At 41.6% G+C, this 27,988-nt stretch overlaps 1 protein-coding gene across 1 annotated transcript in view; it reads right to left on the reverse strand.

Annotated features, from left to right (window-relative positions):
* SNX9 (sorting nexin 9) overlaps positions 1-27,988 on the reverse strand; it is a 63,631-nt gene that overhangs the window by 14,393 nt on the left and 21,250 nt on the right. Inside the window, exons 5-12 of the mRNA XM_021693104.2 lie at positions 22,970-23,135; positions 21,042-21,192; positions 17,451-17,535; positions 15,032-15,157; positions 14,794-14,911; positions 6,670-6,800; positions 2,403-2,506; positions 904-1,007 (exon numbers count right to left, since the gene is read on the reverse strand). Of these exons, the coding sequence (XP_021548779.1) occupies positions 904-1,007; positions 2,403-2,506; positions 6,670-6,800; positions 14,794-14,911; positions 15,032-15,157; positions 17,451-17,535; positions 21,042-21,192; positions 22,970-23,135 (985 nt within the window). The remainder of the gene's footprint in view (positions 1-903; positions 1,008-2,402; positions 2,507-6,669; positions 6,801-14,793; positions 14,912-15,031; positions 15,158-17,450; positions 17,536-21,041; positions 21,193-22,969; positions 23,136-27,988) is intronic.

Genomic DNA, 27,988 nt, shown 5'->3' on the forward strand with positions numbered 1-27,988 from the left:
CGGGGAGGCTGCATCTCCCTCTGCCTGCCTCTCTCCCTGCTTGTGATCTCTGTCCAATAAATAAATAAAATCTTAAAAAAAAAATTAGGGCTGTAGCAAATACAGATGGTCCCTGACTTAACAATCTGACTTCATGATGATGCCAGAGCAATATGCATTCACTAGGAACCGTACTTGGAATTTTGAATTTGGTTCCTGTCCCGAGCTTATGATCTGCGGGAGGACCCTGTCTGTGATGCTGGGCAGCGGCAGCCTCACCAGCCGGCGACCACGGGGGTCAGCGACCAGCACACTGACAACCACTCTGCACCCGGACAGCCATTCTGTTCTTCACTTCCAGTACGGCACAAGATGTTCAACACTTTACTATAAAACAGGCTCTGTGTGAGAGGATTTTGCCCAAGGGCAGGCTGGCCAGGCTAAGCTGTGGTGTTTGGGAGGTTAGGTATATTGAACGCATTTTCGACTTAGGCTATTTTCCACTCAGGATGGGCTTATTGGGATGCAACCCCATCGTAAGTTGAGGTAGATTCTGTACACAACATCTTACTTACCAAATGGATAAAGCCTAAAAAGTACAATCATGAGATTAAAAATAACAAGTACTCTCTACACATGCAGTAAAGATTAATGGTCCGTAGATTACAAACCCCAAATAACTAGAAACACTTAAGGGAACACGGTGTTTTATGCAAGTTCTGGAACTGGCTTTGCTGGAGTCGATTCTCTGCTGCCTGAGTAGGGCTGACAAGTGAGGTTGCCACCGGGCTGTGGGTATGACATTCCTTCAGTTCACTAAGGCACCTGCGTCCGAGCGCATGGCTCTTCAGTGCGGTGAAGGCCACAGACCAAGCGTGCACCGCCACGACCAGGGCCCAGAGCTGGCGTGGGGACGGCACTTACGTCCCGTGCACCGTTTCCAGTGCTCCTGCCCTACTGTCAGCAGCTCCTTCACGCCGTCGTCCATGGCTCTGGTGAATTTACCAACGGCGTCGCACTTCTGTTCTCTGTGGGGCAAAACACAAGAAGGCATGTCCTTGACTCTGCTACCAAACAGTCAGTGTGACGAGGAGGAGGAGAAAAATCAACACGGTCGGGGGAGACTCCCGCCGAACGTAACCGCGGGTACTTGTTTTCTTGCATTGTAACAACTGCTCTTTAACCAGGCTTGATTCGGATTTTTAGAGAAGGGGCGCCTGGGTGGCTCAGTCGGTAAAGCGGCTGCCTTCAGCTCAGGTCATGATCCCGGGGTCCTGGGATCGAGCACCCCGTCGGGCTCCCTGCTCAGCGGGGAGCCTGCTTCTCCCTCTCCCTCTGCCTGCTGCTCAGGTTCACTCTCTCTCTCTCTCTCTCACATAAATAAAATCTAACAACAGATTTTTAAAGAATGACTTAAAAATCTGCCATTTAAATTTTAACTCCTTCCCTTCCCCTCTCAATTCCCTGTGACTTTCAACTAAAATTATTCTAAAGTATATAAAATCATGATTTCTTGAACATATGATTGAGTGGAATTCTATCAGTGGAGGTACTGAGTGGGTCTTCATGCATTCCAGCAAGTACTTTAGTGAACCGAAGGTAACCTGGACACAGCCAGGTAAGTGATACTGAACATCTCAGTTCTTTGAGGATGTAAGAAGTACCAACCTGAAAAACTCATCCCAGTATCATGTTAAATAAACAATAACAAAAACAAAAACAGATTAGAAGACAGAATGCACAGTGTGAGGTCTTTCCTTTTTAAACAATTTTTCCCTGAGATACATATGTGCAGAGGACGTTTCAGAAGACTACAGACCTAGGCCAACGCATTAACATTGATTTTTCTCTCTGGGTAGTTGCAAGATTGTGTTTTTCTTTTTTCTTCTCTTCTTACGTTTGGTAACACATAAGTGATAATTTTATAAGAAAAAACTTCTTAAAAAAAACCAAACAAAAACCCCAAGATTTCTTGTTAGCCTTTACATAAAAAAGGAACTACTTGATTTTCAACCAAGCCTACATTTAAAAAAATTACATAATTAAAAACAACAAATTGAAAAACAGCACAAAAAAGCAGGTTAGAGATTTGCTTCCTTCAAGGCGATGTTCAGAGACTTCTGCCTTGTTGACTGTTACGTGGGTGTGCGCTGGCCCTGGGCTACTTTGTCTTATCATGCTGTATTAGATACGACTAGAAATTTCCGTGTCAGCTAAGAAACCACGGACTTCAAGGTAAAAAGGAAGCACACTTTGATGCTATGGCTAGAAAGACCGTGCTTTCCCGTGCAAGCGAAGTCTTCCCGGTCACCTGACCGTGGCCCCCACGCGATCACGGTCGCACCCTGCACTGTGGCTGCGGCCTGCACGCACGGGAGGGGGACACGGGCTGGGAAGAAGGCAGGTGTGACAAGAGCTCTCACATTTCTAGTAAGTCCAAGTCAGGCGCCTCTGGTTCCATGGTGGAAAATATCATAACTCCCACCAGCTCATCTTTCTCAGCCTTCCTCTTTCCACTTTTCCATTCCTGCAAATAAGAACATTATAATGTCACAGTGGAGAGCGGAGTCAAACTGGTCTTTCAAACTCCCTAGTGCAATCGGCTCACTGACTGACTAGCTCTGATTTTCGGCAGCAGCTCCCACGCCATCGCCCTCTACACCGTGGGGTGTCTGCACGTCCCAGTGTAATGTCGGTACACGGACAGTGCCGACGTGCAGAGTGGTCCCTGGGAGCCTGAGTCCCTTCGGGGGGGAGGTAATTCCATCCCGTTGCTCTCCCAGGGCGCGGCGACGTTAACACAGTGAGCTCAGCACCCCTGGGAGTCCCAACCAAGTGCCTCAAAGTTTAGGTTAAATGTTTTCTTAAAAAGACAAAAGCTTTCCTAAAACACAAGACAGGAGCCAGTAATATGCGCTACTGAAAAAAAAACAAAACGTATTTTTGCAAGATCTATCTATATAGATCCATCCATCCACAGAAAAGTGCCCCAACAACAGTGCACAGCAACCAGTTCTCACAACGTGATATGTGGGGAACTACCCCAAGGCCGAGGGAAAAAAGCGAGCACTCCAGAAGCCCCCTTCTGCCCCTTCCCAATCACCTCCCCTTCCCTCCCGCACCGAGGTGACCAGGATGCGCTCTTTAATGTTGCCCAGTTCCTCACATTCCTTTCAAGTCTCACTGTCTAAGCACACGTCCCTCATCTGGGTCTGCTAGCTTTTCTGAACAAAGGCCACTCTCCGTGTACTCTCTTGTGTCTGGCTTCTTGGGCTCAGGCTGTGCTCGGGAGCTATGGCCACAGTGCCGTCAGGCTGCCGTCTGCGGATTCCACCGTGGCACGACGTTCCACTGTGTGCATTCCCCCCCCGCTTATTCATTCATCCTGCTACTGGGATCCCCCCAGGCCCCGCCAGGTGACGAGTACAGCTGCTATGTACGTGACTCCTGCTGCACGCGTGCACCCTTTTGCCAGGGGTGCGCTTGGGTGGAAAACGTTCAGCTGTAGCAGGTAATGCCAGGTGGTTTTCCAAACTGGTCTTACCCATTTCACACCCACCAGCAGTGCCTGAAAGCTCCTCAGCCCACCAAGAGCTTGGTTTGGTCAGTCTTTCTAATGTCAGCCATTCCGGCAGGTGCACAGTGGCATTCACTGTAGTTTTAATTTGCATTTGCTTGATGACTAATGAGGTAATGAGGTTAAGTAGTTTGCTACATATCTGTTGATGACTGAGACACTTTGTTTCGTGAGGTACCTTACACCAAATCTCCTTTTCTACTGGGTTATCTTTCTTATGGATTTGTATGGGTTTTCATATATTCCAAAATGCAGCCCTTTGTTGGTTATTGTATGTTCAGATCTTTAGCTTGCTTTTCACCTTTAAAGGCTTTCTTTGATACACAGCAGTTCTTAATTTTAATGTAGTCTAATTTATCACCCTCTTCCTGTGTGACTAGTCATTTTTGTGTCGTATTTCAGAAATCCTTCCCTACCTTAGGGGTATGAAGATATTCCCCTATGTAACCTTCTTGAAGCTTTACTATGCTGCCTTTCACATTAGACCTTCAAACCACCTGGAACTGATTTAAAAAAAAAACAAAACTGTATACAACAGAAACGTTCAACCACGTATAAAAGTACAGAGAAAAGTCTAACCCCCACCCAGACTCAGCTGCAACATGTATCAACATTTTGCCAGTCTTGGTTTTTCTATTCCCTTCCATTCTACCTTTTCTTTTCTTCTTGCTGATTTTACTGGAAGTCCCAGATATAGTATCATTTCACCTATAAATACCTTTAATAGACAGGGCCACGATTCCGGTGTCATCCCTAACAAAATCAACAGTAGACTGTCGTGAGGTCGTGACCAAATCTCATTTTTCCTCAATGACGCCATCCAGTTGATCCGGCACCATTGACTGGAAAGACTGTCCTATCTCCACTGTTCTTGGCACTATCTTTGCCATGAATCAAGCATCCAACTCTATTCTGTTCCATGGTCTATCCTTATGCCAATACCATGCTTTTAAAATTATTTTAGCTTTGTAATGAGTCTTAATATCCAATAAAGCCCTCCTCCCACGTCATTCTTTTTCAAGAGTACTTTGGTTATTCTTGGTGCTTTGATTTTCCACATGTATAGCATCTCTTCTGCTCGTCAATCCATGAAACAGCATTGGAACACTTAGCCAGGTTTTATTTCTCTCAAACATGTTTCATAGTTTTTTATGTAGAGTTTTTCTGTACATTTTCTTATACTATTCCTAGATATATTTTTATGCTATTCTGATAGTTTTTTTAGACTTTCATTTTGTTTTCATTTATTGCTGGTATGTAAATATGTAATGTCTTATATCCAGCTATCGTACTAACCACTTATTTCTAGTAACAGAAAACTTATTATGTCCATCCATCTACACAAGCTACTTCTGGCCAAAGAATCCCAGTTTTTAGTGATTATCTAGTTTTACACAGTCATTTAGCAGGTGAGGAAACTGTGACCCAGAGATTCAATGCCGTGGCCAAGATCACAGTAGGAGCTAGAAGCAGAGCCCTGACTCCAAGTTCTTTCTTTTTCCTACTGTATCAAATCCACCCAAACCGCAGTGTCTAGATGTATTAGTATTTTTAATAATAATATTCTGTATAAGACACAACCTTAAGAAGTGCTTTCTAAATCAAATCTTTGGAAAATCAGGACTTTTGTTAAAGGCAACAAACTTGGGAGGGGATTCCATGTAGTTTACAAAGTAACTCACTCAAAGAACCTAGTTTCACCACTATATGGTTACAGGGCATACTATGGCTGAACATTACATCTCACCAGAGAAATCAGTTTTCCAGGGCACCTTGCAAGGCCAGAGCTACGATCTAGACAAAAAATGCTGAAGCACCTCCCTGTTTCCTAGCTCCTGGCCTGGTTACATGCAACCCACTCAAATGAGCCTGCCAATTCTAGAAATAAGCAGCAACTGAGAATAAGGCCCAAATATTTTATACTACATTAAGTGTACGCCTATGTCTGTAAGCATACACAGAGCCAGATTATTTATACTTATTATAAATGTGTTCACATTAACAAGGGAAAAGTACTACAAAGCAGTTTAGCAAGTAAATCTGTCTGAAAGTTCCAACAAAGTATATAATATGCTAGTATTTGATTAGACATGAAAATAATCTAATGACTTTTTTTCTAGGATTCTAACTTATTTTGTATCTGCTGTTGGCATCTGAGCTAACTTACGCTTTTATTCTTTGCACTGTTTTCTAAGATACGTAATATTTGTTATGAGAGAAATATGGAGAAACCATCTTTACAGGATAAAAAGATATACTATAGAGTAAAAGCTTACTGAGAGAGAGAGAAAACTATTTCCAAAGCAGACAATAATGAGATGTCAAACAGCCAATGTTTTCTTGATTCTCAACAAAGAACACGTGGCCATTGGCAGAATGACTATCCACGGGGACAAAGAGACCAGCATTTACTCTGGACATGCAACTATAGTTCTGGAAAAAATGACTCGGTTTTGAGAAGGATGGTCCACTTCTGAATCTACTTTTCTTTTCATGATGTTACCACACTGCAAGGTCAAAAGAGGATTTTTTTTTTTTTTTAATGTTATGTTAATCACCACCTGGGTGGCTCAGTTATTAAGCATCTGCCTTCGGCTCAGGTCATGGTCCCAGGGTCCTGGGATCAAGCTCCGCATCAGGCTCCCTGCTCAGCGGGAAGCCTGCTTCTCTCTCTCCCACTCCCCCTGCTTGTGTTCCTTCTCTCGCTTTGTCTCTCTCTGCCAAATAAATAAAATCTTAAAAAAAAAAAAAAAAAAAGGATCTCAAGAAATCATTCACTCTATTTCCCTCACTTCATATGGATAATATCCTGGATCCAGTTTGGGTATTTTTAAAAGCATCTAGGGAAAAAAATTCCTCACACTATCACATCATTCACTTCCTGCCAACTCTGGGCCAATCCATTCCCAATTTATGGAAAACCATTCTGGCAAGCATTCTTCCACATAGCGTGACTTATTTCCTACGGTGAAGACCTAGGTTTCTGTCCCCTCTTTGTCTTTGGAGGAAATGAGAAATAGCTAACTGACATAATTTTAACTTTCAGACATAAAACTGATGTGAACATGACAATTCTCAATATGACCTAAGACTATCATAATAACAGGTCCTACCTTTTCATCTCGGAAATTTAGAAATTGCTGGAAAAGCTCACTTTCTGAGATTACTGGGTGACGACACATCCTGGTCATCCACGCCTGGAGCCTCTCCATGCGCATTTTGATAAACTCTTCTTCGAAGCGACCTGCAAGGGGCACAGCAAGAGTGATGCAGACTGCAGTGTAAAGCGAGTTACCGTCACCACAAAGGAAAAGCCGTTTGTATCTACGGGTACTTGGTAGAACATTATTTAGTAAAAGGTAAAGACCATGGTAATTTCTCACTAACCTAAAAACAAGCTGTAACACAGCAAATGCTCAGAGAGACACAGGAAAGATACAACAGACACTTTAGTTTATAAGAATGAGATTCTGATTTAACAAATTAACAAGCTTTTTAATTGTGACAAGAAAAACCACAGCCACAAAGTGCGATTTTCTTCAAGGATCCCTAAGTACTCAACAAATTCAAAAGCAAATCTTATCTTGGTATGAAAAACTTTGATAAACTAAGACTATGCCCATTCTGTGTGACCATATGAAGCCTTATGGGGCAAGAAAGGGGGGCAAGAAAATGGAATTTAATAAATAATTCTTACAAAGGGCATAAAATTTCTGTATTTATAAAAATGTGTCCTAATGCAATATAATCTCAGATACACAAACTTAAACTTAGTATTTATGAAAAGTAACTCAGAATGACTGAGCTCTTTATTCCATTTGGTTTTTTAAATTACTTAAGCCAAAAATAGAAAAAGCCATTTTCCATTAATGCGGTAGTAAAAGCTACCATCTCAGAGCTTATGACCATTCTAAAAGATAGCTTAATGAGTGATATTTCTGTTTTAAGAGCAGAAAATCAGCTTAACAAGCCTGACATACCAGTCATCAAGTGAACACTGGACATTTTTATAAGCCTCCCAAACAAAACCACTATTAGTTAAAAGGCTTCTGGAGATGAAAGTTCCAGCTACAGTCGAGTGAGGCAATCAGCTATTCCCATCCCCCCAAAACAATTATAAAGCTGGACAGAAGCCACCAAAAATAAGTGTTTTGGAAATCAACCAAAGGCAAACAGCCATCTGAGAAGTGTTTATATTTGCAAAACGGCTGAACTTTATGCAAGAAGCGTGGAAATCTGCAGCATGGAAATGTCTGGCGTGGGGCTGCTCCTGTCTCCCCCACTGCCCCTCGGCCTCCCCACCCTCTCCTCGGTGGACACAGAAGGTCTGCCCATATAGGACAGGCCGTGAAGACTGGCCACTGCAGGTCCCCTAGTGAGGTAAGAGGCTGGCCTGACCTGGAGCGGGGGGACATGCCCGTGCTCGGTGGTGGCGGCAGGGACAATCCAGAGGCTGGGGAACAGAAAGGGCCAACGGCTCCACTAGCCAAGATTGCCTGGTTGGGCCAAGCATATTCCAGGCTGAGGCTGTGTGCAGAAACAGTGGAGTCCAGATGGGATCCAAGCCAGCCACATACCCCTGGCCAACTCTGTGGCTGCACACACTTGTAAGGGAGACACAAAAAGGCTCACAAAAAAGTAAAAGCCAGGACAGCCAACTTGAAAATTATCTGAGCTTTGAATGCAGTCTCCTACCCACACAGACATCCATCAGCAGAGGACAGAAGCCTTAGTGGCTTGAGGCAGGCTTACCACAAATCTACACAGACACAACGGTGAACCCCAGGAAGCCAAACTTAAAAGAAAAAAAACACAAAAATAACTGAACTTCAGGGGAGAGAGATTTCAGAGCCTAAGCAAGTTACTTACCAAACAAATACAGGAGAAACAACAACCTTCAGAGAGGAAAAATTAGAATCGAGAATTGCTAAAATATATTCTTAAACTGTTCAGTTTTCAACAAAAAATTAATTAAGAGAGTGCAAAGATATAACAAGGTATGTATGACCCATATCAACAAAAAAGTAGTCAATAGGAACTGTCCCTTAATGTTTCTGGATGTTGAATTTTGCACACAAAGCAGCTTCTAGAAATACATTCAAAGAACTAAAGGAAGTCATGTTTAAAAATGTAAAGAGAAATATGACATGGAGTCAAAACAAAGATTCTCAAGAAAAAGAACTTATAAAAAATTAAAATGAAAAATCTGGAGTTGAAAATACAATAACTGAAATTAAAAATTCACTATAGGGGCTCAAATGCAGATTCAAGATGGCAGAAGGAAGAATCTGGGAATCTGCAGATTAATAGAAGTTATCTAATCTGAAGCATAGAGAGAAAAAAAATGGAAGCACAATGAACAGGGCCTCAGAAAACATACAGCACACCAAAATACCGGTAATGGGAATCCCCAAAGGAGAAGAGAGAAGAAGAAAATTTATCTGCAGTAGTAACAGGGGAAAGTTTCCCAAATTTGATGGAAAACTTTAAACAAACCTGGCTAGGATAAATATGAAGATAACCACACCACGATACAGCAGAATCAAACTGCTGAAAGACAGAAACAAAATCTTGGCAGCAGCAAGTGAAAAATGCCTCACGATTTTTGGGTGGGTGGGTGTGTGGGTGTGTGTGTGTGTGAATCTGACACAATGGAGATCAGAAGCAATGGAAAGACAAATTCATCATGCTGAAAGGAAAACTGTCAGCCATGAATTCTACAACCAGTACCCCTATCCTTCAGAAATAAAGGCAAAACAAAGACATTCCCAGATAAACAAAGATGAGAGAATTAACCAATAGCAGACCTGTATTAAAGAAATATTAGAGGAAGTCCTTCAGGCTAAAAAAATACTGCCGCCGGCTAAAAGGAAATTACCCAAATTTACAGAGAGAAATGAAGAGCAGCAGAAATACATGGATTAACATAAAAGATGCATTTTTTCCTAATTTCTTCTCTTAATTTCTTTTAAAGACAAGATTGTAGAAAGCAATAATTATCATACTGTATTGTTCAATTTATAACAGATATAGATATAAAATATATGATGACAGGAGCATAAAAAGAGAGAGGGAAACAGAGCTATACTGGAGAAAAGTTTCTATGAATTTTACCATAATTGAGTATTAATATGAAGTGCACTGTAACATTATAGAAAGATGCATATTGTATCCACTGAGGCAACAACTAAGAAAATAATTTTTAAAATTTAGTGGAAAAATGAGAGGAATTAAAACAGCACATCAGAAAATATTTAACACAAAAGAAAGGCAGTAAAGGAGGAATGGAACAAACAAGACACATAGAAAATATCAAAATGGCAAATGTAAACCTAACTGGGTCAATAATTAGTAAATATGAATGATCCAAAAACTCTAATCAAAATGTAGAGGTTTCCCGACCTGATAAAAAAGCAAGCTCCAACAATGTTGTCAACAAGAGATACAGATTCAAAGACACTAACAGCCTGAAAGTAAAAGACGGGAAAAGATAAGCCTTGCACACAGTAACCATAAGAGAACTGGAGTGACTATACTAATATCAGACAAAATAGATTTTAACACAGGAAATTTCACTAGAGACAAGAGGACACATTTCATAATTACAAAAGAGTCACTACATCAGGAAGATATAACAATTACAAACTGTATGTATACCAATCAAAGTCCCAGCATGATTATTTATAGATATCCACAAACTAACTCAAATGAATATGGAAAGGCAAATGAAAAATAGTCCAGAACTATTTTGAAAAAGAACCAAGTTGGAGGATTTATACCACCCAATTTAAAGATTTACTAATTAAGACAGTGTGGTATTAGCAAAAGGATGGACACATAAATCAACAGAGCAGAATACAGTCCAGAAATAAAACCACACAAATATGTTCAATTGATTTTTGACAAAACGCAAAGGAAATTCAACAGAGAAAGAATACTCTTTTCAACAGATAGTGTGAGAACTACTAGATACCCAGATGCGTAACATAAACCTCTGCCTTATCATACCTCACATCTTACACAAACACTAACTCAAAATGCACCTAAAACTACAAAACTTTCTGGAGAAAATATTACTGGGAACTTGGGCTAGGGCAAAGAGGTTTTTGTCATGATATCTGAAGCATACTCCATAAAAGAAACAATTGGTACTTTGAACTTCATTAAAATTAAAAGCTTTTGTTATGCAAAGGACACTGTTGCGAGAAAGACAAGCCATGCCTGGGACAAATTATTTGCAAATCACATTATTTGACAGAAGACTTGTTTCCAGAATATAAAGATATCAAAATTCTATAATGAGAAAACAACCTAATGAGAAATGGGCAAAATATTTAAACAGACACTTCACCAAAGAAAATATATGGAAGGGAAATGAGCATATGAAAAGATGTTCAATACCACTAGTTACAAGGGAAAGGCAAATTAAATCCATGATGAGGTACTACTACATATCTAATAGATTTGTTAGAACAGAGAAAAACTGACAGTATCGAAAAGTGCAAGTAAGGATGTGGAGCCCCCGAAACTCTCATCCACTGCTGGTGGGGATTCCAAGATGGAATAGCCACTCTGGAAAACAGGCAATTTCTTAAACATGACACTTATACTTGCCAAATGACCCTGTCATTCTACCTTTAGGTATTCACCCAAGAGAAATGATAACTTACATTCATACAAAAACTTGTATGTAAATGTTTCTAGCAGCTTTATTTATAAATGCCCCAAACTGGAAACCCAAATGTCTTCCAACGAGTGCACCGATAAACAAACTGATACACACAAGATGCGTGAATCTCAAATGCACAATGCCAAGTGAACAAAGCCACAATCAGAAGACACACTCTGTACGCTTCCATTTTTTTCCTGCAACCAGCTCCTGGTTTCATCGATCTGTTCTATTGCTTTTTTTAGTTTCTATTTCATTTATTTCTGCTCTGTATTATTTCCTTTTTTCTACTGGTTTTGGGCTTTGTTTGTTCTTCTTTTTCTAGCTCTTTAGGTGTAAGGTTAGGTTGTTTGAGATTTTTCTTGCTTCTTGAGGTAGGTCTATATGCTTCCATTTATAATGATATTCTGGAAAAGGCAAAACTGTAGAGACAAAGAACCCATCAGGGCTGTCATGGGTTAGAACTAGGGGGAGGGGCTGAGTATAAAGGGGCAGCTCAAGGGAATCTGGGGGAGTGATGGTTGAATACAGCGGGGGTGGGGGGTGTAAGACTGTAGTGATAGTTGTCAAAACTCTTAAAACTATACACCAAAAGGAGTGCGTTTACTGTACAGAAGTTTACAAATAAATTTTAAAAAATGCAGCCTGGCCTTTCCTTTAGAAATTATAAGTACAAATAAGCACAAATTTCTTTTAAAAAGAAGAGCACTACAGAGCCACACAGCAAAAACTCATTACCTAAAAGGTGTCACTTGAACAGCATGCTGGGTCTAGACACTGCCTGTATTTTAAAACAATTCAATTTTTGCACTTCCTAGGAGTAGAGATTAAGTGCTACAGAACCTTAAACTACGAAGAAACAAAGTCTCACCCCTTGGAAAGAAGATGACCCACCTCCTGGGCAGAAAAGACCCAGTAAGTCAACATGAACCTGGGTTATACTGAATTCTCCATTAGGAGAAAGTGGAGAGTTTATAACGTACTCATTGACTGAAATTAATTAATTCATTAACCATTCTTATCCCTCCTGAAAAATTTTTTGCTGGTTTATTTCCAAACTCTGACTTCAGATTGTTATTTTGTGCTCGTTAGGATTTTCCTACCAGATTCCAGAGAACTAGAAAGAAGGTCGGGGGAGGGGGATTTCTGATTCCCCATTTTCAACAAACCTTAGGTTTTTACCAAGTATGTGAGTATACCAGTTTGCACCCAGGAATAAAACCAGATTCATTCAATATTATTTCACAAAAAACCAAAATCTATCAACAAATAAAAAATGTTAGCTGTAAGTTTCTCATGGAATGATTATCAAGTCCACAGAAATATCATGACATCATCTACTTGGCATTCCTTTCTCTTTTCTCCAGGATGTAAGTGAGAGGCGAGTTTATATAATAATGATTTTGTGGGGACCACAGGCAGGAGGCAAACGAGAGAAGGGAGAAATAAAAGTGGCTTCTGTGCTTTTCGGTTTCCTCGGCACATATCCCAGTCAGTGAATCAAAGCTCAACTTTCTTCAGACTGAGCGGCTGTTGCTTTCTTGCTTTTCTATGACACCCCCTTGGCTTCGGGCCTGCACTTTAAAAAAACCAAACCTTCGTATGGGGGGAGAACTGTGACTCTACGATGCTTTAAAATAGCACTGAGTTATCTTGGTCCAGGATAAACAATGTATTAAAGCCTAAAAGATAGGAGAAATCCCTACAACCCTCAAGTAGCTCATTAGTCTGTTTATTCGGACACCATGAAGCACATAATGTGCTAACCAAGCTGACAGAGGAGAACATAAAACTCAAGAAACAGACTGAAATTTGAAAACGAGGAGAAAGGCAGAACTGAAGTTTTCATGGAAATCAATTTAAATTTATTTGTAAAAGGAAAGCTGTGATGTCAAACAATAAGGAGGAACAGTGAGTATCTGAATGGGGGGCACGGTGACCCCTCGGGGTGGAAGGAAGCCGCAATCAGTCTACACCAACCTGGCCTCCCGGCCGCGGCCTCCACTCAGCCACCCTGGCTCCACGAGGGACGTGCAGGAGCACCCCAGGTGACAGCCAGGCTGTCTCAGCCATTGGGCAATGCAGCCCCACTCTCAGCTACGCACAGCTGGAAATTTTTGAAAAGTTTTCCAGAAAAAAAAAAAAAAGGTCACAATCAAAACAACTTCTGTAAAAACAAAACTTTCCATCTCCTCAAAAAATTTCACAGAAACCTAAACATACAGCAAAGTAAAGCACAAAGTAAAGTTTTAAGGAGAGTGACTTTCTTATCCTAAAGTAACTTGTTCTAGCTCAGGACTAGCGGAGTCACATCGTGTCCGTTCACAGAGCAAGCTCTGGAATCAGATTCGAAGCCCTGTTTCAGCAGTGTGGACCAGAGCCTGCCGAACGGCTCTGACTTGAGCACGTGCACGAGCAGCGTGCAGGGGACACCCAGCAGGCAGGGACACCTGTCTCCACGACACTGGAAGTGTGTAGAGCCGGCTCCACCATCTGGCTGCCAGACTCCCTGTCCCTCTCCAACTACCCACCTCAGCTCCTGCTGAATGAGGACTCAGCCCTCTCCGTCTTCCCTGACCCCCAGGAAAGAAACTTTCCTTCACAGATTCCACGCATCCTCCCACCGGGCTCAGGTCAGCCCTTCGAGGTCGCTCTTCCTTCGAGGCCTCTCCAGTGCTGACCTTTTAGGCCTTACTCTCATCTTTGATCCTCTCCTTTCTATACTTACTAGTTTCATTTAGCTGCAAATTTTCTAGCCACATACTAAACTCTTTCTAATCTTCAGTAAAGCTCAGCTTCTTTACATATTTATTCCAAGACAAACATACTGAGTTCTGAGTACTGATACTCCAGGTTCTATTTGAGGCTGGAGATTTAAAAAAAAAAAAAAAATCAGTGACAGTTCTCAAAGCAGAGAGAAACAAATACTCTCTGACTGCATATTTACAAGGGGCTTTGGTAGCACTGTGAATTATCTACCAGAGGATCATTTGAGGCAGGGGGAGCAGGGCAAATAGGACACGTTAAATAAATAAGAAACAGGACAGAGTCATTATCAATGATAAACAAAAACATTTAAATATTAATAGTCACCAAAATAATTGAGTGGAAAACTTGACAACTTCTTACGTTAATACCTGGATGCTCTGTGGCTTCTATATCTGATGCTTCCATACCTCTAATGAAAGCAACACGGCTGGACTGCACAACATCATTTGGATCGTACATTTTTATTTCCATTTCAGGCTATTTGGATCATTTCTATTTTCTCAGGTGTCATTTTTCGTATTTAAAGAATTCACATATTACTTTTACAGGAAATCATGTAGCAAGAAGGACACAATGCCTTCGCTAGAACTTAAGATACGTGTATAAGAACTCTGATAGGAAATTTCATGAAACATTCTCGTTAGGTGTACATATTATATACAGTGTATATACACGTACAGTATTTTCCAAACTCCTACATCTTGTTCTTCCAGAAGATGGAAAATGTCATTACTGATATACATTAGGACAGATGCTCTGCTGTCTCATTACTTGTCATTTGAGTGTCACACGCACTCACCTGTGACTTGCTTATCTGGGAGAGAAGGAATTGGAATGGCTGACCCAAACTTAACCAGGAGACGTTCATATAACCAGTCAAAGTGCTTATACCTGTGGTTTACAGATCGATTAGTGTTCTAAAATACAAGGGAAAGAGAAGAAAACATTACCAATGCCAACTATGGAAAATGAAGAAAAAAGCAAATTTTAGCTAGGAATGCATGCATGATTCTGTTTTTGATAACGTCAATACTTACAGTAGGTGTTAACTGATATTCAATGTAGCTTTTCAGACCGTACATTTTGGAGCCTTTCCTGGGATCTGCTACCACACAGTCAAACGTAGAGGTAGGATAAACCCACATTGGGCCATAATCTCCAACCTACACAACGTTTCAGGGAGAGTTAATTTTGTAATATGGAAAAATAGTCAATATATTTGATAAATCATCAAATGATTCTTTTTAGGACTACAAGTCCTGTGGAGGGTCATTCTTGCTCTTTGTGAAGTTCTATGAATGCTCTCTGTTCCTGATAAGGTTATATATTTAAAGACACACTTGCTAGGACAAACCCTTCTGCTCTCCATGTGGGCATCTCAGGCCATGGAGAAGAGATGTCTGTCTCCCTCTCCTCTAGGGGAGTGTACGATGGAACACAATTTCCTCTCTCTAGTCCAGTTGTCTTAGTCATTTGTGACGACGGGCTGGTTTTAAAAGATTTCCAATCTATCACAGACTGGTAGTTTTGTGAAATATGAAATTACACACCTGGATGTCTTGACAATGTCAAACTGCCCTCAAACTTTCTCAATGCTTACTTTCACTTTCCGTATACTCAGTCCTAATTCTTTTTAAAGGTAGAAGAAAGAAAAAGTAGGGTGGGGTAAGAAAGTTCAGAGGTTATGAGGTCAGGGAGGTGACCAGGGCTCAAACAATCTTACTAAGGGACTAAAGAGAAGATCTTGACAATAAGCTACTATGACTCCTCAGGGAGGAGCCCAGATCCAGAAAACCCTGAAAGCTATAGGGCAGGAATCTCTGGAAACCACCCTCAGTGAGTGGGACCAAGAGAGGCCACTCTGATCAACTAGGGCCCAATATCCAGGGGCTCACATTTTATTAGTGGGCAGGGTTACTGTGCCTTAAGAGCAAAGAACCACGTATCTGCTTTCTCTTGGTTTTCTGAAGACTCGAAGGCATTATCCCTCAGCTTCCCTTTCCATGCAAGGAGACTGCACAGGTGGCTTGCTTACAGGGTATAGGGGGCCCAGGTCTACGTGACACTTACGGGACAACTCCGACGCTGGGATACTTTAGCTACAACACTATCATGTTTGTGATAAAGTCCCCTTTGAGGGCTTTTAGTCTTGTGGAGTTTTAAATTTAGTGAAAACAACAACAATACATGTTCAGTATTTACTAAAAAGTCTGAAGAAAAAATTTAAAAGTTAAAATAATCTTTAATCTAACCACTCAGAAGATAATTACCCCAAATTTGCTTTGAGGGAAAAAGGAGGAAAGGGGCTCTTGGTCACAGCCCTTTTTTCTGGAGTTTCTAGGATTTCAAGCTTTTCAAAGATGTAGGAACAAATAATAATAATAATAATGATAATAATAATAATAATAATAATAATAATAATCCAGTATCATTTTTGCACTTTATCAAGTTTCCCAGGACCTAGAGATTATTAGAATAAGACCAGATGTTTCCTCCTCCTTGTTTGGGCCTATGATAATTACACTCAAGACTCTCCCCCAACCCCGTCCCCATCCTACAGTTACAGGGTTAAGTCAATAGGGTCAAAAGATAGCCAGAGTTCTCTTTTCCAGAATTCATCTGGAAATATAGCACTCGATAATGCTTAGAAAGAAAATCTATCAGCAATCAACATTTGGGTGAAAACAGAGAGCCTATATGTCATGTTATGTAATAATCAAGTTATTCTGAGGGAGAGATTCTTAATGGTGTCACTAACTCCTAGCTTGTATTTGCTTAGTCCTTACTATGACCTGACAGCTGCTTTATTGGAGGAAAGACTAATTATTACCAGCGCAGTGGAAAGGGCATTTTTTTTTTTTTAAAGATTTTATTTATTTATTTGACAGAGAGAGAGAGAGAGCACAAGTAGGCAGAGTGGCAGGGAGAGGGAGAAGCAGGCTCCCCGCTGAGCAGGGAGTTGGACGTGGGGCTTGATCCCAGGACCCCAGGATCATGACCTGAGCCGAAGGCAGCCGCTTAACTGACTGAGCCACCCAGGCGCCCCGGAAAGGGCATCTTATTTGGATAATATGCATGCACTTTGCCAGGGCAGAAACCTAAATATCTGAATTGGGCTTATTAGCTAAATATACAGAGTTGGCAGGAAGACAGCATGTCTTCAAGACACTTTAGAGAAGAAAAATTATTAAAAGAATATATACTATAGACGTGGTTGGTTCAATTACTAATAGTCATAGAGGTAAAAATTAAAAAATATCTAAATATAAAAACAGGCATCACTTGATGCCAATTATCTTTACTACTCTTACAATACGAATACATACTGTCAGTTATTTGGAGCATTAAATGTGTTAAAAATACCTTCCAGAAGACTAATAACCCTCTTAGCTTTAAGATATCATAAAAAGAGCTTAATTAGAAACAAAGGAAGCAAACAAAAGTGAACAAACTTACAATGATAGGAATTTTCTCTTTGGGTTTTGCTAGTTGCTTGGCCAACAAATACTGTTCCATTCCAGGTTTTGCAAATCCAGGAAATCTAGTCATGAAGATAAATGGCCGTGTGTGAGTCTTAGGTCTTTCCTTACAGAATTCTACAACTCTGGTCCACATTTCCTTAATACAAGAGTTTTAACCTTGTTCTGCCTTTCAGATGTAGCAGGACTAGGAAAACTGGTAAATGAAACCTAATGTAATCAGATTGTTCAATGGCCAATTAGTCATTTAATTAAGCTTTATCTGGTAAGAGAACAGTCTGACTCCAGAAGTGTGATATTTATGGGTGCTCTACTTGCTTAACTGGATCGGAAACACTCTACCACCCCACAGAGTGAAGGGCAGCCTAGAAAACTGTCCCCCGGGGCACGGGAGGAGAAAGTACCGAGCACAGCCCCTGGAGTTGAACACATGGGGCCGTGGCCACACGCCAGCATTTGTATCCAAACTGAAGCTGCCTTTCAACATAGTCCCTGCAGGAGGCCACAATTATCCCAGAGAAACCGTCACTGTTCATAAGCACTTGTTCATAAGCCATCTTCTTTTAGACTCGTCTTCAGAACTGGTTTACAAGACACAAAAGAAAACCAGTCTCCTCCTTAGTAGAGACCCCAAACGTTCTAAAATCAGAGAAAAGCTGGAATAAACATACAGCCATCCAAAGCACTACTTCTAAAGAGGACAAGATTAATTTGGGTTTTAGAATTTCTTTTAATAAACAGGAAAAAAAAGGACCCTCAGAAAGCAAAATACCTACAATAGAAAAAGAAATATTATTCCTACAAAAAACCAGCTACACTACTTCTATTTCATTCATATACCAAATTAAAAGCCAATGTGATGGTCTCAGAGGCCTGTCTTTTCCTTCATCCTCACATGACTTACCTCTTTTCCCTAGGCAGTCTTTATTTATTTATTTAAAAGATTTTATTTATTTATTTGACAGAGAGAGACGCAGCGAGAGAGGGAACACAAGCAGGGGGAGTGGGAGAGGGAGAAGCAGGCTTCCCGTGGAGCAGGGAGCCTGATGTGGGACTTGATCCCAGGACCCTGGGATCATGACCCGAACCGAACGCAGACGCTTAACGACTGAGCCACCCAGACGCCCCCCTAGGCAGTCTTTAAGCACAGCTCATACATGAGAGAACAAAGAGGGGTCTAGGAGCTGAATGGTCTTGGGTTTGAATTCCAACTCCAACAATTAATAGCTATGTGACCTTTAGAGCTCCAGTCTCCTTGTGGGAGGAATGGGACCAATATGACCTGCCTTTTAAGATAAGGGAATTAAATGAATGAGGGAATTAAATGAGAGAGTTATATAAAGAGCCTAGTATATATATTCATAAATTAAACTTATCTCTAATTATGTCATCATCTCTTTGAAAGTATTCCCTACAGCCTCAGGTACAGCTCTCTCTGGGCTTCTTCGACATTCTGACCATACTTCTGCTATATAATTTATCATGCTTAATCACCATAATCCATTTACACATTACAGCAGACTATAAGTACCTTAGAGAAAGTATTTGTATTTCCAAGACCCAGAGGAGTTATAGGAATACACGAAATGCATAATGGACTAATCTGGAACAGTTTTATTAAATAACCTGTACTTTTGCTAGAAAATATTGATGGAAAAAATTGGAGGATTACACAGAGTGACAATTCCCTGACTAGACTGTAAGCCTCTGAGTGCAGAGGTCCCATTTCACATTTCCTTCGGTATTCTTAGGGATCACAGCAAACCTCTAGGGCCGATTCATTTAATACTTATTGAACAGCAGTGCAATTTATTAATTCTTTCAGTATTATCAAGATGGATTCTTATAATGCTTGAGTATACTTCAATTTCTAATCTCTTCTAGTGTAAGGTTTATGCTCCATGACAGGAACACGGCTGTCATACAAAATGGATTAACTGCTGAAAAATGTTAATACTTTAAAAAATTTTAATGACTGTTGTGAGTCATTTATATGCTAGTCTAGTTAAATAGTAATAACAAAAAAAGAGCCACAGGATTTTAAACAGCTCTCAGCACCAGAGAGAGAGGGAGAGAGGGATGCCTCAGAGGTACTGGGTCAATCTAGGACTCCTCTGATTTGGTTTCAGCCTGAACTGAAATTTTCGAGAATTTTAAATTAAAGCCAGCCCCTTCACTTCAGAGATATGGAAACTGAGGCTCAAACGGGTCACCCCACTTCCCAAGATCATACAGCAGAGGAGAGCAGGTGAGCGTGGGGCACAGGAAGGCAGGGAAAGCAGGATCAGGAGCCTGGGCACGAGGCAGAGCCTCCCTAACCAGCAGCCAGGAACGCTAGGCCACACACGTGATGGAGTCTGCGCTTCCTCGTTGTCAAAATGGGGCTGAGAGATACTTTACAGTAAGATGGGTTCCAATGCACTTGTAATTTATGCTAATTTACATCACTGCAGACCACACTGAGAACTTCACCTTCCACTCTAAGAAAAGGATCGAGTCAATGTGAATGACTAATTTTATAATGCATGCAACTGAACATGAAAAGACATAATGGAAGAAAGTGGATAGACAAGTAGGAAGAACTTGTAGCTAAAAGCCAGCTCATCTAATCACTTGATGCTACGTAAACATACAGAGCGGAACCAGTAGGACTCAAACTTCCATGTGTGGATCTAGACCCAGACCTTGACATCCAGGTACACAGCAAACGTTCTCTTTACAACTGTTTCCAGACACAGATTAACATTCCTTCCTGCTCTGAATCACGGACTTGGAACACGGAGAAACAGTGGTGGTAGTTTTAGAAAAACTCTATTAGGCACACTGCTGTAAGAAGAGAATTCGAGGATTCCTAGGGAAGTCATAAATTGTGTCTCCTTCGACCTGTGTGAACTACAGACTCATGCAGGTCTGTCCCGCGGGGAATCCCACGGTGCTCCGTCCACACTCACCCCTTCCCACACGCTTCCCTGTCAGGCACTGAGTCTACAAATACTGTTCCAAACTCTTCTCGTTTTACATCTCAGAGAAATCTAAATGAAACAAAGTCTTACAACATACTAGGCATAGGAGTTGAGAGACTGAAGGAATGCCTGGGATCCTGACTTACCAGCTGTGCAAGCCTGGACACTTACTTAACCTCTCTGGGCTTCAGTTCTTCCCATAGTGAAACAGGGTCTATGTACTACAAAGGGATACGAGGGTCACATGACAGCTCATGGAAGCCACTCTGCGCAATGCCTGGCCCACAGTAAGTGATCAACAAATAGGAAAACAGTTAAAGGAGTTACTATTATTATTATTATTTTTAGCTTTCTTGTGACATCAATGTGCCATGGAGTTGACAAAGGTAAAAACGGTATTTGGCAGATCATTAAACAGAACAAATATTTCACTTTAAAAAGAAAAAAAAAAAAATTCTTCCAGTGAGCTTCTAAAGCTAAGATCCAAATAGAAATGATCAAATGACACCCCAAACTTCCCAGATCACTGAAAAGAGGAAAGCCTCCTTGGATCTCCCCTCTGTTTCTGCGTGGAGTTCACGTTCCCCGATGCCCTTTAAACCTACTTGTTGAGTGGCAGCTTCATGGATGAGGAGCCAGCTCGGCTGTTGCCCCGCTGAGCACCCCCTGCTTCTGTTGACTCTGAATCCTTGAAGTAGGGAGCAGCGGACTTGGGGTCGTCCCAGTCTTCGTCCCACTCATCATCATCACCGGTGGCTAGGGGAGGGCACAGAAGATCACCGGTGAAGAAAAACAAAATAAAAATGGAACGACCTCATTTTCTGATAGTGACTACTGACTGCGTTAGCCAATTAAAAAAAAAAGGAGAGAAGCTGTAGCACAGGAATGTAAGGCAGATGCAGAGTGAGGGTGCTCTAGTCCATGCAAGGGCTCCAACCCTGGATTCTGCCTTTTAGTGCAAAAGACAAGTTAGAAATAATGAGGCTGTCAGTGTGAGGAACTTCAGGGAAGTGCAGACTAGGAGCAGCTCCGTGGAGGGTACACAAGCCAAGCCAGCACACAGGTAACTCTCACTTTATACACTTGGAAATAAGCAGATCAAATACCCTTTCAGTCACGAATATTGGGGAGGAAGGATGGAAGGCAGATAATAGATCTTTGAAAAGGAATTCTTTAACACCAAGGATAATACAGGTGAGGGAAGGACAAGGGGAGGGGAGAAGGGAGGGGAAGAGAAGAAATGAGACAAGGGGGCGTTAACAGCGCCCGCAGCCTCCCATTTGAACAGTGGTCTCTGTCGGGTACAAACGCTGCTGCCGGCTTCCCCCCACCCCCACTTCCTCCTCCCGCTGTCTGGGCCTCTGTCTCCCACCCTGATGGCCTCACGTGTCCTTTTACCATTAGACAGAAAAATGCCCTGGGATCTTGGCCCTAGGGTGCCACCAAGAGAAGCCGAGAGACAAAGGCCAAAATGAAAACGAAAAAGAACAGAAGGTACTGGAAGGATCTGGGCCGAGTTGGTACAGAACTGGGGTCAGCTGTGGGGTCGCAGCCCTTCCACCGGCCCGTGACTCCTGCTACGAGCGGGAGCCTGCGCCCTTCATGTCTCCTGCGCACAAGTCCCCGGCCACTAGCACATTCGATTCTCCACGGGATGTGCTCATCCACGGGTCATAAAAAAATGAGGGGCGGATCTGTCTTTTTATTTAATCTCAGAGCAGACATAAATACCCTTTTTCTTAATTCCTGAATTGTTTCCCGGTCTACAAATTCCTCTTTTGCTTCTGTATCTCCATTAAAACAGGTAGTTAAGGAAGAGGAAAAACCATTAGGTCAGATGTCATAAACCAGCAGGTGATAAATCATACTCGATCTGTATACACACTTTTTGGGCCCAAGGTTTTAAAACAAATGTGTGTCAGATGCTAAGATTTTAGAGTGGGAAGAGGATATAAAAATGGAGCTGGCCAGTCCCCGGCACCGTGGAGGACCAGGACTGTGAGCTGGGTCTCCTGCAATGCTATCAATCTGTTGGCGACAGGAGGACCGCGTCCTCTTCCATCTCCCACAGCCACGGGGCCGCTCTGCTCTCCTGCCTTGTGAGCCTGGCCCCTGCAAGCGACTCCGATATGGATCGCGGAGCTGGGACTAGAGATTATAATTAATGACTACCCACATTTGGGTCCAGAAATCTAGGTTTGCTGCTAGTGACAAGAGCGCCTCACAGTGCTCCTTTGATTAAATTCTATTTTTAAAATACCTTTTTTTTTTTTTAAAGACTTTATTTCTTTATTATTTGAGAGAGAACAAGCGGAGGGGAGAGACAGAGCGAGAGGGAGAAGCAGGCACTGCTGAGCAGGGAGCCCGATGTGGGGCTCGATCCCAGGACCCCAGGATCACGACCTGAGCTGAAGGCAGACACTTAACCAACGGAGCCACCCAGGCGCCCCTGATTAAATTCTATTTTTAACTCGAATGCCCTCCCCAGTCACTTTCAGGGTGGGCCCGGGCACTGGCAGAGCCCCCGCCTCACCTGGTCCTTGGTAGGCCTGGGGGTGACCAAAGGCAGTGTCCCAGTTATTGGAGGTGTTTCTTTGGGTCGTGGTCCCCTCTGGCTTGGCCCCCCAGCCATCCGTGCTGTCCCAGTTTCCAGATTTGGAAGCACTCCAGGCTGACCAGGGGTCATTGCCACTGCTGACCTGCTGTCAGAGGGAAAAAAAAAAAAAAAAAGGGAGAAAGACCATTTGTGACTTCTCAAAAGCACTACTCAATTCAGTAGGAATCACTTAACAACAGAACATACTAGGGGTGCTGCAAAAAACGGACAGAAGTTTAAAACAATTTTAAATTTAAATAATAATTTTGCATTTAAATAAATAGATAAGGAAAGCACAAAGAGCAGCATCAACCTCATACATTTTTTTTTTTTTATGTTAATCTTTTGCCCTGCTTCCTTGGAACTTGACAGCCAGTAACAAAGGGACTATGACACGTGGCTGTCGTACTCGCTCCTTCTTCTCCACCCCCCCGGCAAGTACTTCCCTGAACTGTATCCATTCCTGAGGATGTTTCCATACCTCCACTGCATACATACACAGTCCTAAGTAACAGCTTTAGGTTCTTAAAACTGACCTACACAACATCACATGGGATGTGTCTCTCTGCAAGCTGTCTTGTTTTCACTTAAATCATGTTTTTGAGATTATCCATGCTGACGAGGATCTGTTTTATTTGCTTTAACTGTTTTAGAGCAAATCCACTATATTTTTGACTAGGTTTTAATTTTTATATGGAAAAGTCATACCTTCCCAGTAAAAAAAAAAAACAAACACACAAACAGAATAAAAGGATATGCTACCAGGTTGCCAGTCATTCTCTTCAGACAACTACCACCAATGAATTCCTTCCATATACTTCATCGAACATCCCGCGCACAGAGGTCCTTTTTGTTTCTAAACCTTTGTGCTCTGCACTTGTGTTTGTTTTTTTCACTTCGCGGCCTGACGCGTTCTCCGTGGTCCATCAGCACATACGGGTGACGTGGCTCTTCCCCGTGGCTTGTTCCACCATATTTAACTCCCACAGCTTCACCAGCATATGCCGATGCTCACGTATCGTGCTGTCAGTGTTTTGCTACCATAAATAATGCTGCAGTGCACCTCCTTGTACATCCTTCCCCACGTGTCCAATACAACCATGTGCAATCCCCAGAAGAGAAACTGGTGGGCTAAGGAGAATGGGCTTTCTCAGCTGACAGATTCTGTCAAACTGCTTGTTTCCAAAGAGATTGTACAGTTCCATTTGACAGTTTCATTCCTACGCTCCCACCGACTTGCCAATGGGTTCTGCCATGCTCCAAAATTAATTTTTAAAATATTTTTTCCCATTATTCCTTTAAGTAATTTTACAGTTCAATTATTAATAGCGTAAATAAAACTTTGGAGAAAACAATACATGGCATCCAGTTTCAAGGACTATTACAGTGAGAGAACCTGCAGCCCACTTCTCACCCTGCCCTGTCCACTTGAGGCAACCACAGTTTTGGGGGGTTTTATTTCCTTGATTTTAAAATTTTAAATCTTTGATTTGCCTGGAATTTACTTTGGTGGGGGAAATAATGTGGGAATCTGACTTAATTTTTCTTGTAGTCAGTCTGTTGGCCTAATACCATTTACTGAAAAATCCATCTTTCCCCTACTGAATTGAAATGTCACCTTACTCGTATGCTGGACTTGGGCCTATTTCTGGACTCTTTTTCCTAGGAATCCATTTGTACAAGTACCAAGTGACTTGTGAGCCCACTAGATAGAACAACATTAATACTTTAGCATAAATCTTTTATTGGTTTATTTTTACACATCAACTTTAGCATCAGCTTAATATTTTAAAAGTAAAACAATCTAGGGGCGCCTGGGTGGCTCAGTTGGTTAAATGTCTGCCTTTGGCTCAGGTCATGAGGGTCCTGGGATCGAGTCCCATGTTGGGCTCTCTGCTGGGCGGGATCCTGCTTCTGCCTCTCCCCCTGCATATGCTCTGTCAAATAAAATCTTTTAAAAAAATTTAAAAATTAAAAAAAAAAAAGTAAAACAATCTAAACTTTTGCATCAGAATGTCAAATTTTGAAAAATGTGTTGATTTTTACTTGTATCACCTTAAACTTACAGATAAATTCAGGGAAAACAAACAGTGTCTTTAAAAAAAAAAACAATTTCGATATTGAATCTGTTTATCTAAGAACATGGAATAGCAAATTTTCCCCTTTGGGTCTTCTTTCTCACATTAAAAAAAAAAAAAAAAACTTGTGTCAAAAAAAAAAAAAAAAAAGGAACAAAGAAAGGGGGAATTTGCAAGAAAGTTACCCAAACTGTCTAAAATACCTAATTCTCTAGAATACTACCACGGTTGGCCTTTTTTGACAGATGTGGGGATAACTGCCTGTCACACACCAGAACCAGAGTGTATTTTTTACATGTGAAGTATGATTCCATTCAAACATCTCTTACACCTTCAAGAAAAAGAATGAAGTTACTAGTGATTTTGAAGGATCACTGCTTTCTGTGGGATGATTTCTTCTGTTTGAATTAGAAGTAAAACTGATATGTTCTTGAGCTGGAATCCTATTTCATTTAAGTCAAATATTAACAGCAGAAGGACATTTCATCCAGATGCCTGTGAACTTCTCGAATATAAGCTTACACGGTGATACCTGCAAGGCAGTCTAGCGGATACTGGAAATGAAGGCAGTCATGCTGAGGGCCTGACAAGCACACTTGACTTAAGAGAAGCCCTTCCTCCCTGGTTTTCTTTGAGGAGGGGAGTTATACTCAGCAATATATACTCTGTGCCCTCCAAACTCTATGAGGTTTTTATTTTCAGAATGAGAACTTCAAGAAGTACAGAAATTTTGGATAGTAAGAGGACAGTAAGTACAGACATTCATTTGTCTAGTGTTTCCATCAAGTCCTGACTGAGCCCCCCGGCCCCGTGAAATGATAGGCTGAGGGCAGCTCAGTCAAGGGCATGGGTTCTGGTCAGGCAGCCAGGCTGAAATTCTGGCCGGGAATTTCAGGCTTAGAATTCGAAACGAGGCAGTCTGCCTCAGATTCAGAAAGGCTGGTGCAAGTTACATGAAGGAAACTGAAAAGGAACAGAGGGTTATAAAGTAGGATAAGAAGACTGAAGGTCAACACTGCTGTAACATTAAGACTATAATGTTAGCAAAGAAAGATTTTCATCGACATCGAGGAAACAATCAGATGTGAACTATTCAGAGCAAGTATCCTTAAAAAAAAAAAGTTCTTTTGAAAACTACTGCATTTAAATGAAAACACTAATTTGAAAAGATACATGCACCCCTATGTTTACTGCGGCATTATTTACAATAGCCCATGTGGCCATCCATAGATGAATGGATAAAGACCACACACACACACAGAGGGGACTATTACTCAGCCATAAAAAAGAATGACTTTGCCATCTGAACAACATGGATGGACCTCAGCATAATACTAAGTGAAATAAGTCAGAGAAAGATAAATACCATACGATTTCACACATATACAGAATTTAAGAAAAACAAACACACAAACAATGAACAAGGGGGAAAAAGAGACAAACAAAAAAAGACTCTTAAATACAAAGAACAAACTGGTGGTTGCCAGAGGGGAGATGGGGGGGATTGGTGAGCTACATGAAGGGGATTCAGAGTATACTTATCAAGATGAACAGTAAGAAATATACAGAATTACTGAATCATTGTACCTGAAACTAAAATAACACTTCATGCTAAGCATACTTAAATTTAAAAATAAATGAATGGACTTTACAAAAAAAATTAATTAGGGTAAAAATAAATAAAACTACTTTGTTTATAAATTGCTTATAGTAATTGCTATATATTTGGTTACCTATATGATCTCAGCTCCTACCTAAGGTTATGAAATCCCTGTAGGCAAATCTAGTAATTATTTGCTTCCTTCTCTGTTGTTTTTCCTGGGACATTCCCTCTATCTTGTTTCAAGGTGACTCTTGCTGATAAATCTTTCAAAGCTTGGCCCACTGGACACCTCTCCAGCTTCGATCACTGACCACTCTCTCTCGCTCTCAGATGGCCTTTACTGACTTCCAGGGCCCCTCCTCTAATACCAACAACTAGGAGCCAGCTCACACAGTCTGTCTCCTTTTTTCTCTGAACCCACCTTGCCATGCATTGGCCTCTGACCTCTCTGTTTTCAACCCCCAATATCCCTTCTTGGGGCGCTTGGCACAAACATTTTCTGGGTGCTAGATGCCAGATCCTTCAAAGCCCAACCCCTCCTGTAACAACCTGCTAGGAGGACCTGGTTTAATCACCCTGTGGCCTCTGACCCCTTTGCCCTCAATCCCAATAACCCTTGTGCCCCCAACCGCAGGCATTTGGCCAAACAACCCATTCTGCTCCTGAGCCAAGGCTTCAAACCCAGAGCAGCCTCTTCTCTCCCTTTCTTCTGGCTTTCCTTCCTCTCTCCTTCTGTAAGGTCCTCAACTTCTTCCTTGCCTGCCCTTTATGGTACCAAACAGCTCCTGACTCTGTCAACCACGTGACTGAGAACCCTTCATTAGCTCTCACTGCCCATGGAACAGATCCCCAAACAAGTCTCGGTGACAAACTCCCCCAGGTGCAAATCCCAGCTGCCCTGCCAATTCCTACCGATTCCACCCCATGTCTCCACACCCCAAGAAGGCCTTCTGGAAGATACTTCACCTGAAACAATCACCTCACTTGCGGAAAAGGGCTACTTTGAGGGGCTGTAAATGTTTATTTCCTCTTGCATTCAAGTTTGAGCTTTACCTTATTTATGGTAGGAGAAGGAGAAGGAGAAGATGAAGAAGGTGGTGACTGGCTGAGACTTTCAATACAACCAATCTGAGCCAAAATATCCACCTTAAAACAAAAAGGGTGCTCAGTAAGTGAAGAAAAAAAGAGCATACCAAAGCTTTTAACTAGAGACAGCAAATTCGTGGCAGGGCTAAGTGCACCAGAAAATTCTAGCATGCTGTCCGTTCACAAACA

Source organism: Neomonachus schauinslandi, chromosome 8 (assembly GCF_002201575.2).
Source record: "Neomonachus schauinslandi chromosome 8, ASM220157v2, whole genome shotgun sequence".
In the NCBI taxonomy this organism is placed as follows: domain Eukaryota; kingdom Metazoa; phylum Chordata; class Mammalia; order Carnivora; family Phocidae; genus Neomonachus; species Neomonachus schauinslandi.